Raw genomic sequence first — 13,133 nt, 5'->3', positions numbered from 1 at the left:
ATTTGAGTCCGTCTGTCGGTCATAGTTTGTTAACCTTACTGAATAACCATCTGGCAGAGTGGTTAACTAAAAAGAAGACAGGTGTATAGTGGGAACAATAAGTCTGAGACCACATTGAAAATCTTTACTATTGCCACATAAACCTGGGTGTTTTGCCCACTCTGGAGTTGGACACCTGCACAGAATTGACTCCACCCTGACCAAAGTGCTCCACCCTCTGGTTTGATCGTTGTGAAGAAGGATTTATACTGCAGCAGGATAATGAGCTCAAACACACCTCAAAGCTTTGCAACTACTTGAAGACCAAGGAGTCCTGTCATGGACTTCCCTCCACAGTCACCTGACCTCAACCCCATTGAAGCTTGCACTTGAAGACTGACAAAGCCAAGTATTCTGTGTCATCACTAGAAGCTGTCAAATCATGTTGGGATAACATGAGACATCAGGTTTTACACAAACGTGTGGAGTAGCGTTACATTTGAAACAAATGCATAGTAGAAATATCTTGACTTTTGATTCAGACAAGATCAACATTTTTAAACCTCATTGTAAAATGTCGCATCAAAGACATCTTAGAATTATGATACTTCAGGAATGCCCCTTTTTGTTATAAAACATTTATTCAAAGTCAGATGTCAGTATTACAGCTCCCAGCACTTTAGTAATTTCATGTTTTAACATGGAACATCAGTCACACTCTTACATATATTTCTGCTTGTCTGTTCTATTGGTAACTGAAATCCATTAGAATCTAATATTGACTTTTAAAAATGCAACTCAATTCATACTTTTGAACCCAAAATACCTACGTTAGAAAATGACTTAAAATATTGTAGCCAAAAATAAAAACACTCCAGCACACACTGTGTGTTTATGAAAACAATACAACTTGCAGAAAGATATGTAAGTGGGCCCTGTCAGACTCATGAATATATGCAATGAGAAAAGTTTCAACATGTTTGGTCAAACAAGAGAAACCCTCTAGAAGAAACACCTCCTCTTGAGATAGTTGTACTGATGAGTGACTTTCTTCCTTCACACAAGATAGTAAGATGTACATGGAACATCATGGAACATTTTATTATGATAGGATCATTTCTGATTGACTATACAGTGTATGCAGTTTCCAGTGCACACTAAATAGCTTTCAGTTTGAAATAGACACTGTCAAGACATTGTCTTGCTCACTTCAGGGGCTCCTTAGATTTACATCTGAATATATCTTCACACTTACTTGTTTTTATTACAATAACAACTGTTGATGTTATGTCAAGATTCCCTCTGTACGGGCTTATGCTGGGAGCTTTGGGTGGGAGATAAACCATTTTTTTGTCTTGTTCTATCCTTTGGGGTGTCCTTCACATAGCTCTGAAGACATCTCTAAAGATTGTTGAGCTCCAGAAGGGTTTGGTCCAACACCTGGTGCATGTCCAGGTTCTCTTCTTTGGCTTGGGCCAGCTTCTCTGGAGGAGGAAACAAAGTCACTCATGAGCTTCCAAATACATTTCCTGTCTGGGACCGAAGATAAGGCAAATCCAGACACCCTCTAACTCTACACAGTATTGTTGTTACCAACCATTATAGTGTTGGCTGGTATTGTTTCACCTTGTGAGTCGCTGTGTGTCATCAGACATTGTTCCAACAGAGCTATGGCAGTCCAGAATAGCGCGAGTTAAACATTTGTTTTAATTTAGACCTGATTTATGTGATAAAACAACAGCAGATACTTGCTGTTTGGGAGTTTCAAGTAAACTCCTGTAAGCGATGGCTATATGCTAGGGTCAGAGCAGACCTCAGGTCCACATGGGTGACGATTCTTCATTAGTAGGCTATGCAGATATGCAAATCACAGTCTCCTTGCCCCTCCCATCAGACCCCTCCTCGCCACGCCAAAACAGTGACAGAAAGTTGACACTGAAAACCAGTGAGACTGAAAAAAAAACTGACATTGTAAAAATCCTGTCACTGAAAAAAGACAGACGTGGGAAAAATCAGAAGATTGTCATTGAAAAGCACATCAAAATCCTAATATTAAATGTAAAATGTTTTTTCAGCGCCAAATATTTGTTTCAGTGCCAGTACAACTTCTTCAAATACAAACGTTTCAATGCCAATGTTTCCTTTGTTTGTTTGCATGTGATAAATGACGATGATGATGAAGAAGGGAAGAGAAAGCGTGGACACAGTCCTGTAATACAAAGGGACACCTTACTGTATTGATTCAACTTTACCATTTCATACGCCATGCATAGAAACATGCCTATGCATCCATACATGGATAAATATGATGTTTGTAACATAATTGCCATTTCAAATTTACACCTGGATAAATTATGTATATTACTCACTTTTATGCAATAGTGTAGAGTATGCCATTTCCTTTTATTTGCATAGGTGTTTGGCTCATTCAACAGCAGAGAGAGTGTCACACTTTTAAATACGAAAGCTTTTTACTTTCTCTTAATTCTTTCTAAAGAAAAGAAGAAAATCCTGTGATCATACTTGGTCCTCTTGGCTCCTCTTCAAGGCCCTCTTCTCTTAACCTTTTTATTAACTTTTGCACCTTGGGCCTGTACCCTTCACCAGTGGGACCTGCATGGTCCTGCCCAAAACTCAGCTGTATGCCAAGACACATAGAGCATGCAGACCACAACCTTGGAAACAACAACTTAAATGAAAGAAGCCTGCTAAACTTGTCAGGTCTGAACGAACGTGCACACCTTGTCCCTTTCACACTGGACAAAAACCCACCTGCTTGCATCTGCCTTTTGTATTTATTGTGCATTTTATCTTTATGTCAGCATTCACTCCTGCATCAAATGACTCTGCAGCAGTCACGGGTATTTATTGGCTCCAGCTCCGATCGGCTAAGATGAAAACACAGTATGCTGGTGGACATGCTAATTTTTTTTCTCCTAATAAATTGCAGGGAATATGACATATATGGTCTTACTTAGAAATTATGTCCTTGTGCTGTTTATCCAGTAGAGACACTCCGACTCCATTCTTACACAAGAGAGTCTCTCAGTCACACTCACCAATCAATTGACAATCGTGCTTAGTAAAATGCATTGCTGGCTTGGAAGCAAATGAACAATGTAACGTTAACGTCCCCATCCTCTACTCTTCTGCAACAACCGTCATGTCACTGTTATTGATCATAATTTCACTTGAGCACATTAAGGCTATGTTTTGTTTTTTTTTCTTTTCTATTTTTACATTGGTTTAACTTATGTTACAGTGAGACCAACAGCAGAGGCACTGGTCATCTCTTGACTGTTTGTGAACATTATACACTAAAAAAGAAATATGCAAAAGATGACATTTTAAGCAAGAAAAGGCATTTCTGGTCAGACTGTGGTTCATAATGACTTAATGGTTCAGAATGATAGAGTAGAGAAAATGGGAATTAACATTTAGAGGGCATCAGAGAGTTGCATTTCGAAAAATGCCAGTGACTTAAAAGTATTCTAAAACAGTAAAATGTTCTGCCTTCAATTCACATCTTTGTAAGTGTTACATGATATGTATATACATATATATATGTATGTATACATATATATACTGTATGTATATGTATATACATATATATATCATGTAACACTTACAAAGATATATATATATATATATAATATAAAATTCTGATAACCAATATATCAGCCGATTACTTTTATTTATATATTTGATATAAATGTATATATTATATATAAGTATATATACTGTATATAAATATAAAAGTAATCGACCGATATATTGGTTATCAGAATTTTATACTCCATATCGGTACTACTGATACTACTGTCCATCCCTAGCATGGCCGCCATTGAGTGCAAACACATGGAGAAGGTCTGAGAATGCCCCACAGCTCCTAGAAGGCCAAAAGGAAAATCACGGTCCTTCCCCTCCAGAACAACCTTATCCGCCAGTTGAACAAGTTCCTGGATGATTGAGGTTAATACTTTTATATTAATAAAGGTACACTAGAAACTATTAAATCAAAAATAGGATGTCCCTTCAACTTGGGCCTAGTTACAATGTCTAATTATTCAAGGTATTTCACCTTTTGCTTACCACAACTCTCAGCTGTTGAATGATGCTTTGTACAGATTAAGTCTTCCTCCACTCAGTGGTCCTCTGTGTTTCTGAAGACAGGATACTATCAATTTCATTTTCATCTGGTGTACACTGGTTCACATAACTTTACATGACAAACTCCACTGCATTTATTTGTTCACTGACTCATCATGTTATGTAGTTAAGCTTTTAAATGTGTCATCATTGTCTTGTCTTTTGTCAGTAGTGCAGCCAATACATTTTTCATATATACAACATCAGTGCTTTTGTTTCCTGTTATTTTACATTCAGTCACTAAACATGGGTCCTGTTTTGTATTACCTGAATTTCAGTTAATTATTTCCCAAAGTTTATTTGTGTATAGGACACTTTTTTTATAACATGGGGGACATAGACAAATCGGTACGTTTGCTCAAAACATGCCCTGTGCTTTGTCTAGTAGTGGCGCCTTACATTGCCACTTTTAATCATCAAAATGCCACAGTCTCCAATATGAGTCATACTCATTTTGAACTGCTCTTGGGAAGAATGGACATGTTATAGTCTATTCTTGATTAAAAGCTCAGTGTTTGCTGTCTATTTTCTTAGTAATCAGTCTGACTTAAAGTGAAATTCTCGCCAAAATGCAACCTAGGCTTTTTTTGTGAAGGAACCCGAGTCAAACCTTTGTGTAAAAGCATAATTACGACTAAAAAGCCACCTTTAAGATTTACCGTATTTTTGTTTTCGGGTCAAAATCATTTTCAATGGCGTGCTAGGGTCAACTTTACGGTAGCATCAAAATCGCTATTTTTAAAACACTAAGAAGACTCGACACAACATGTAACTTTGCTCGTAGTATCACCAGGGTCTCTACACATGAACACAAGCATTGAGAACATTGTTTGTGTACACAGAGTTTACTAAAAAGAAGGTTTTTCAGCAACTCACGCTAGCAGTAGCTTGCTCCGTTCGCCACCAGTCGAGAAGTGTTGATCCCCGAGTGCGACGTAACATGGAACTTTCCACCTTTACTCTCCTCCATGTTACTTAAAAGTACTCTTAAAAGTGGCTTTTTCATCGTAATTATGCTTTTACACGAAGGTTTGACTCAGGTTCCTTCACAAAAAAAGCCTAGGTTGCATTTTGGTGAGAGTTTCACTTTAAACCACGATGCTTAACGCAATACACAAATATTTTTCGCTAAGTGGCATCAAGTACGTTATTAGCAATACGTGCAATTGGTCTGTGAGTTTCCTGGCCTTAAAGACTAGAAAAGCTATGCCAGTTAAAATAGAAATGCTCCATAATGTAACAATTCTCAATAATTTATCTATTATAGGTTCGGATCGGATGGATCGGATGGCCACTGACTCTGGATCTGGACAGTGGTCCGCCTATCTGTGATCTTGGGAGGGGATGGAGAGGGATGGCAGGTTAATAAGAGGGATGCATTTTGGTCATTTCGCAAACAAGGCAGATGGTGTCCCCCCTCAAATCGCCTATTGCTCTTGCCTGATCAACAAGTGGTTTATCAGGCAGACTATAAAATTATAGTGCTGGTCAAATCATTAAAGGGGTTTGTATTATGACTCTGATTAATGCCATGTATCCCAGATACTGAGCTAATCTTTCCTTACAGCATGTATACAAAGCTTTACATGGGTGGGAAAAGGACCAACTGAAATATATCCTTATGAGTTTCTCTATTGTTGTATATATTACAAATGGCTGAAAACACTTCAAAGTTCCTTCTTTCTTTCTTTACTACATTGTGGTGTGCTACAAAGCAGTTAATTATTACTCATACACTGCCTGTAAATGGTGAATAGAGGAAGTAAACGGAAGGAAAGAAGGCAAGACTGGAAGGAGACAGAAAAGTCAAGAGAGCATAAATACATTTATTTCAGATGGAGAGGGGAAACAGGTTTGCATGGATATTTCAATAAAGAGAGAACATTCATTAAGTGAACCAGCAGACAAACGACACTGACTGGGTGATCAGTAACTTAACCTTCTGTAAAATTACCAGTGCTGTGTAACACAGATACAGCTTACTGAAGGGTGGGTGGATTCAGCACATTACATTTCTAGAATGTTCTAGCCCCTGATATCACTGTGGAATGGAACAAAACAACAGAAAGCAGGAGGAGGAGAGTTCAGACAGGATGCAGGAACAGAGAGGAAGTAAGAGCAGCTACAGTGTAGTCATGTCATTGAGGGCCAGGTCCAGCTCCTCACTGAGAGCCTTGCCCTTCAGCTTCTGAGCATACACCTCATCTGGAGGAGGACACACACGCACGCACGCACACACACACACGCACGCACGCACACACACACACACACACACACACACACACAAACAAACACAAGCATGGAGTGGAAACAGAATGAGGCAAAGAACAAGAAAAAGAAAAGTGAGTTAATGTCAGCATAACAACTAGTTACTACAGCTAAGTGAGCACAGGTAACAGCCAAAGCAATAGCTAAAGTTGAAGAGGCATCAAAGAAGTTGAATTACTAAATTGATTATTGTTTACCGCATTTGTAAAATTTGACATGTTTACTGTTAATAAAATGTTGTCTTTTCTCATAAATTTAGTGGAAATTGTGAAATCAGTTGAAAACGTTTGTTCAAACAGCTGCTTAATGTTGGCAGGTAAAATGCACTTGAAATATGGAACCAGACAGGTTGACACTTTTTACAAGGAAACAAACAACTTCATGTTTTGAATTTGATGTCAAATTTACAAGAATTGTAATAATGATTTGAATGATTAGGAATTTGCCGTAGCTGTTTTGCAAAGTTTGTGAAGTTTCTCTTCACTTAACAACTCTTTAAATCACGTGATTCTAAGGAAGTCTGAGGATATTGTGGTTACTATTTGGTTTGTTGAAACAGAGAGCGTATTCACAAATGTCTCCTGCGAACATTGGCAGATTAACAGAGCCCACAAAAGCAATGTGCATTAAAGGGAAACAAATCCTTGTTTCACAGAGGACGACAGTTGAGTAGGCGGTCCTTAAATGTGGCCCAGGACACTGGTAAAAGAACATGGCCACATGCAGTGATCTGAGTGATCAGAACTCAAATGTGTGATTGATGTATCTCGTGGTTGGGCACTTAGCAATGTCCACTTGTGATCTGATCACAATCAGGATCAGGATCATCTGATCAGGATGGATATTAAGTTGAGACTTGAAGCTCATTCAGCCAAATTATATAACCCCAGATCTCTGTAGACTGGATCCAAATACACACTGAACAAATCATGCAGAGTTATCAGAGAACGCTCCACTCAACACCTCCATATACAACACACGCAAAGCAGTGTTTCATGCTGACTCCAGTACAGACTGTGAGTGTATCGTAATGGTAGTATGGGTTACAGTAGGTTGCACCTTTGAAAGCAGAGAATGCTCACACATGCCCCCTGCTGGTTGATGGTCATTTGAATGTTTATCAGGTTGGATGCTCCAGGCATGTGGAAGCTGCTTTTATATTTTACATCTGCACTATAAATAAATGTTGTTCATCACTTTTTATGCTGTTTTTCTTTTCATGAATTTATCTTTGTTCTTATTTCATACTGCCATTTTCTCTATGAAACATTTTACACAAAGCTGCATGTGTGTGTGAGAGAGAAACTTTATGTTTCTACCTATGTCTATAAGTGTGTCCATAAACATCTTGTTGTTATAACTTGAGCACTATACACCCGCTGTGAAATCCATGCAAATGTGGGCTACTCCTAAGTTACATTCAAAGCACAGGGTGGCACTTGAGAGCACCGTAATTACTGATGTGAGACACCCAAAGCCTCTACAGATGAATGAATGGAGCAAAAGTTCGCCTGCCTCAGAGCACATCCTTTCATTTCCAGTGTTGGCTAAATTGTCTTCCTAGCTGTGCCTATGGATTGGCATTTTATTAGGAATATAAAGGGTATGACATGATGGCAGTTTTTCCTCTAAAATAATTTGTTGGTGACCCCTGACAACAAAAAAATGTTTTGTAGTAGCTACACATCATCTACAGACTTCAGACGTTAAAGAAGCAAGGCACTTGTAAGGATTGTACTACTTCAGTTTACTGAAGCACACATCTGCACTGTACATTTATGCCCTGGAGTATAAGTTTACTCGCTTTGATTGTCATTGTACAACTTGCAATATTATAATGCTGTTATAAGTTAAACTGGTGCTAGCTGTACATTTACACACTAAGAACAAGCCAAATCAAATGAACCAGAGAAGCAGTAATTAAGTGAGGTTAATCAGTACTTCCAATCATCAATGGCTTCATCAGTTAAAAGTGTAGTACACAGCTCAGCCAGTCATCACTTCAGTTCCAACAGCAGAACTGATAAGATGTTTGTTACTTATACTGGTTTCATTATTCACTGCAGCGCAAAGAGCAGACGTGTTACTGGTGTCAGTGGAAGTACACGTGAGTGTTGAATACCTTCCAAATCATCAATGGTCTTCTCCAGCTTGGCCACAGACCTCTCTGCAAACTCTGCACGGGTCTCAGCCTGGAATACAAAACACAGCACAACATGTGCAGTACACAGTCAGACATGTATGAGGACGGTCTCTCTGTTCATTTAGCTAATATGGAGGAGTAAGCAACAGACACAGTAACATGTAACTAGTCTGAAAAATTCTCACCTCTTTCAGTTTATCAGTAAGAACTTTGATTTCTTCCTCGTATTTGTCCTCCTTTTGCGAGTACTAAAATTCAAACATAGAAACTATTAACAAAGCACAATTAAAATATATTTACAACTACGGTATCAGCTACGTAATGAGGGCAGAGTTCATAAATGGATGGCAGATACACTTCTTTGTTGTATTACATTGGGAGATTATTTGAATATCTTTAAGAAAGGCATGTAGGATATTTTGTGCCTAATAGGTTTCGAAAGACAAAATTTACAGTAAAATGTTCAGAAAGCTGTAGCACATTTGAATCATGTCATTATGTTACCTTAACCAAAATTTGTGCTCCTCACATGTTAATACAGCACGTAGAGGAAATAACCGGGGGTTTTATTTGTGTTTACAGGTGATGGGGAGTTCTACTGTGTATGTGAAAAAAGTAGAATACAGTCTTTTGTTGTTCCAGGGAAGCTGCATGTAATCTGAAAAATTGCCTCCATTGATGTCATTCGGTGGCTAAGTTGTATTGTGGGTAATGTAGGTACCAGGTTTTAAAAGCAGTCAATTAGTCTAGCATTGCACTCCTAACAAATGATCAAAACTGATACAGCAGAACCAGAGAGATCACCTTTTTTATTCAACATATTCTTCTTTGTTTTCAAAAGACCTACTGCATTATTCAAGGTATTTCCAGTGGGCAATTGTGGTCTGGTGGCTTTGGCAAGAGTTATAGTGGCTGTTTCTGGTTAAAGAAAAAAGATCTTAATCTTGAAAAAAAAAATTTAATTTGTTTGATGACTTTTGGTTTTAAAAGTATTCTAAGGTCTACACCTCATACGTTAGTATGGACTGCACAGTCTGACTGGCCAGTCCTAAGGATGAATGCCCATTAGATCTTACTTTACCTTCTCAGCCTGGGCTTCCAGTGACTTCAAGTTGTTGGTGACATTTTTCAACTCTTCCTCAAGGTCACCTGATTTACTGAGCAATGTAAGAAAGAAGAGAAGCAAGAGAAAAAAATGCACTGATTTGAAAGGTAGGCAGGCAGAAGAGATTAAACCCTGACACTGTTTGAAGTTCCACTCCAACACTGTCTTACTCAGAGACAGAAAAATTAGCTTTATCTTTCATAAAACTAATCTCTTTATATCTGACTTTGAGTAAGACATAGAGCAAGGGTTTTAGCAAAATTAAGATGTATAGAAGTCCCGAATTAAAGTATAAAACTGTTGTTATTCTACATTTTTCTTATTGTCAACAAACCCCATAAAAGATATCTGAGCTAACAATCTGTTAGTTCAGCCAAATTCCAATCCAATTCCAAGCCCCTACACCCTCGCCCTACCTTAAGAGGATAGTAATCACATTTTCTTTTTGTTTGATAAGACTATTTACATTCACATATGATGGAATAAGAGGTTACATTGTATTTTGGAACAAACAGGCCATTGAGAAATGTTACACATGTTGATTTGATTTGGCTTGATTGCCTGTACTGTGCAATTTCAGCAACAGGGGAAGAAACCAAGGACCCTATCAGATTAGGAATCGCAAATGTAAAAATTGTGGCAAAAGAAGCGGTGGATTGAGTTTATATTTGTTCAATTAATAGTTTTTGCTTTCACAAGCTTACTATAACATTAGCATCAGAAATAGGTGACTTTATTGATCCAAGGGGATTTGCTTCATGCAAGAATAGAAATGTAACAGCATAGAGAAATTCTAAGAATAATAGAATAAAATAAAAAATATTGTATATAAAAATAGAATTGTCGCAAGAGTGACTCCAGACGAAGTTCCAAACACCTCACAATTGGATTTTTTTTTTTTAAAAGGCTCAGTCAGTTCCAAACAAAGCTATGCACTGTAGTTTGTGACAAATACTACACTACTCAAATGGGAGAACATTTTGCATTTCTTGGTGACTAATTTCAATGGCAGATCACTACAGATTTTTGCAATGGACCTCTACGGGGCAGAAAAGTAAGATTTATCAGGCTTAAAGAATACATTCAAAGCCTTATTTTCCCCTGGGAGCAGGAGGGGGGTGAACACACATCCCTGGGGTGCTCTGGTGTTGAGCACTAGTGAGTAGTAGAGTGTGGGTCTAAGTACCAATCCAAACTGGCTGGGGTCTGTCCAATATCCATTTGCAGAGTGTGACACTCAAGCCTAGAGTATACATTTTACCATTCAATTTAATGGGTGAGATTGTGTTGAGTGCTGAGCTTAAGTCAACAAACAGCATTCTGATGTAACTGTTCTTATGTCAAGGTTCATGAATACTGAGTGGAAGGCAGGGGATATGGCACCCTCTGTGGATCTCTTGGAATACATACTGGTGAGGGTCCAGACTGCAGTCCTTGTCCCTTTCACGGATACGTTTCTTTTTTTTTTTGTTTGTTTGTTTGTTTGTTTTGGTTTTGTTTTAGTTTTAGGCAGTAGCAGGCGATTTATTGATTCTGTTTTGTTTTGCCTTGGATTACTCCTCACAGGCAACATACATAGTAGCCACAGCTGTAATGGGAGGATATTTTGAATATATTTTGAAATTATTATTTCAAGTTTAATTCCTTATTTCTAAACTGTTCTAATCTGTCATCTTCTGATAAACTCTTTTGATGAATTATGTGCAAGGTTAATTGGAAAACATTAATTTTTTGGGGGTGATCCAAACATTTGAGTGGCAGTGTATAGCACTATAATGTGTTACTTCTGTGGCGTGTTGTCCCCAATAATGATTATAATAATAATAATCATCTTCTCCTAGATAAATATAAATGGTTATATAAGCACAGAATTGCATTTTTTAATGCATTTTTTCCTAATTGTGTCCCCCTCTTCTGATAACCAAACCTATATGCCTTTGAATCAACCTATTGTTGCTTTAAATCTTATCATGGGATTTGTTGACAAGGAAAACAGAATATCATCAGACTTATCCTTTTAGTTCTGCTTAAAGGACATGCTTGATATCATAGAGCATAAGTGCAGGTTAGACAGAAAACAGAGAGACAGGCTGAGACCTTGCAGGTCAGAGGAGCAGAAGGCAGCAGGTCAGAATTAGACCTTGGAGGAGTTTGTACAGTAACTACCTCTTCTTCCCCGCACACCATGGACTTCAAATTCTGGTCCATTAGCCTGAGCTCCTCCTCCAGCTCCCTCACTCGCCTGTAGGTTAGTCCAGGAGGTCAGGGGTGAAGGGGAGAGTGAGTACAGCAGCCACAAAACAATAACATACAGTAACAACTTGCATACAGGCAGTGGTGGTGTATTCAGGCATTCCATTACATAAAAACACACAGGAGAACACAAAAACATCCTGAGGCCAGATGCATAAAACTGTTGATTGTGTAGATTCCTTGTTAAAACTTTGTGTCTGCACAAAGACAAAATATGAAAAGAATAACATAACATAACATTGTTTCTTCAGATTTATATAAAGCTGTGTGTACGCCTTAAAATATAACTCATTGTGGGAACGGGAGCACAAGTATGATCTTAACTTCCACTCCCACAATCACCCGTGTGTGGATGTACAAGCACCCTTAACCATCTGTTTGCATATGAACAGTCATCGTTCCAACACCCATTAGATCTGTCATGTGAAGAATGGCAAAGAAGAAAAGGTGTAACTGATTGTGTTTCATCAGCGAGGTTCTCCAACTGCATCAGAACAGCTGTCATTATACACAACCGTTACGTACAGCTAAAGCACCAATACCACTAGTTCATCACATGCATTTGTAAAATATCATCCCGGTAATATCTCAGTTGTCATTATTAAATGTCAGAGGGATGATCAACAATTCATCTACAGCTAATACTCAAACAGACTTTACAAATTGCTTCACAACTCAGCATCAAATTTAAACTATAATTAACAGGGAAGTAATGGCTCTAATGTAAATAAAAACTGATAAAGTTCACCACTCATACATTTCAAATTAAGTGTATAATTGTGCTTCTGACTCACATTTTACTGAATGCTAGACTGCTAACTAATTACAGTACTGTACTGCATGGTCACATCTATCACCTTTATATTTCATGTCCACATCATCTTTTCACCTGGAGCTATCTCTTGAAAACTTTGTGAACCATACACCTGGTCTTCAGTCTGTTTGAGGTGACACATTCTCACCGCACATTCTTCTTTAATAAATACCAGATCATTTAATAAAAACCAGATCAATAAATACCAGATCATGAGAGAGGAAAAGGCTTGCGCATGGTGTCCATCGTAAACATCGTTTGTACATCTGGCGCCTGGTCTCTGTGATTAGTGTAGTTGTTATGTCCTGTAGTTTGTGATTCATACATGGCTTTATGATGCTAGAGTACAAGTTCTAGTGATGAAATGATAAGGTCAATAGTCAATTAGTCAGTCAACAGAAAAAAATCAACAGCAACTTTAA

The 13,133-nt window shown here is 38.0% G+C and overlaps 1 protein-coding gene across 5 annotated transcripts in view; it reads right to left on the bottom strand.

The window, feature by feature from the left end:
- Nucleotides 1-601: 601 nt before the first annotated feature.
- The window catches only part of tpm2 (tropomyosin 2 (beta)), a 32,723-nt gene continuing 20,191 nt past the window's right edge, over nucleotides 602-13,133 (bottom strand). For 2 of the 5 annotated variants that reach the window (XM_073478090.1, XM_073478091.1), the window contains 4 exons: nucleotides 11,811-11,886; nucleotides 8,725-8,787; nucleotides 8,519-8,588; nucleotides 602-1,463 (listed from right to left, as the gene is read on the bottom strand). In XM_073478090.1, coding sequence (XP_073334191.1) covers nucleotides 1,381-1,463; nucleotides 8,519-8,588; nucleotides 8,725-8,787; nucleotides 11,811-11,886 — 292 coding nt within the window. In that variant the 3' untranslated portion in view covers nucleotides 602-1,380. Of the gene's footprint in view, nucleotides 1,464-5,934; nucleotides 6,334-8,518; nucleotides 8,589-8,724; nucleotides 8,788-9,620; nucleotides 9,697-11,810; nucleotides 11,887-13,133 lie in introns of those variants that run through there. The other 3 variants (XM_073478094.1, XM_073478092.1, XM_073478095.1) reach the window with 3 other exon arrangements.

The sequence above is a fragment of the Pagrus major genome, chromosome 12 (assembly GCF_040436345.1).
Source record: "Pagrus major chromosome 12, Pma_NU_1.0".
Classification (NCBI taxonomy): domain Eukaryota; kingdom Metazoa; phylum Chordata; class Actinopteri; order Spariformes; family Sparidae; genus Pagrus; species Pagrus major.
This window is presented reverse-complemented; position numbering and strand designations above follow the sequence as displayed.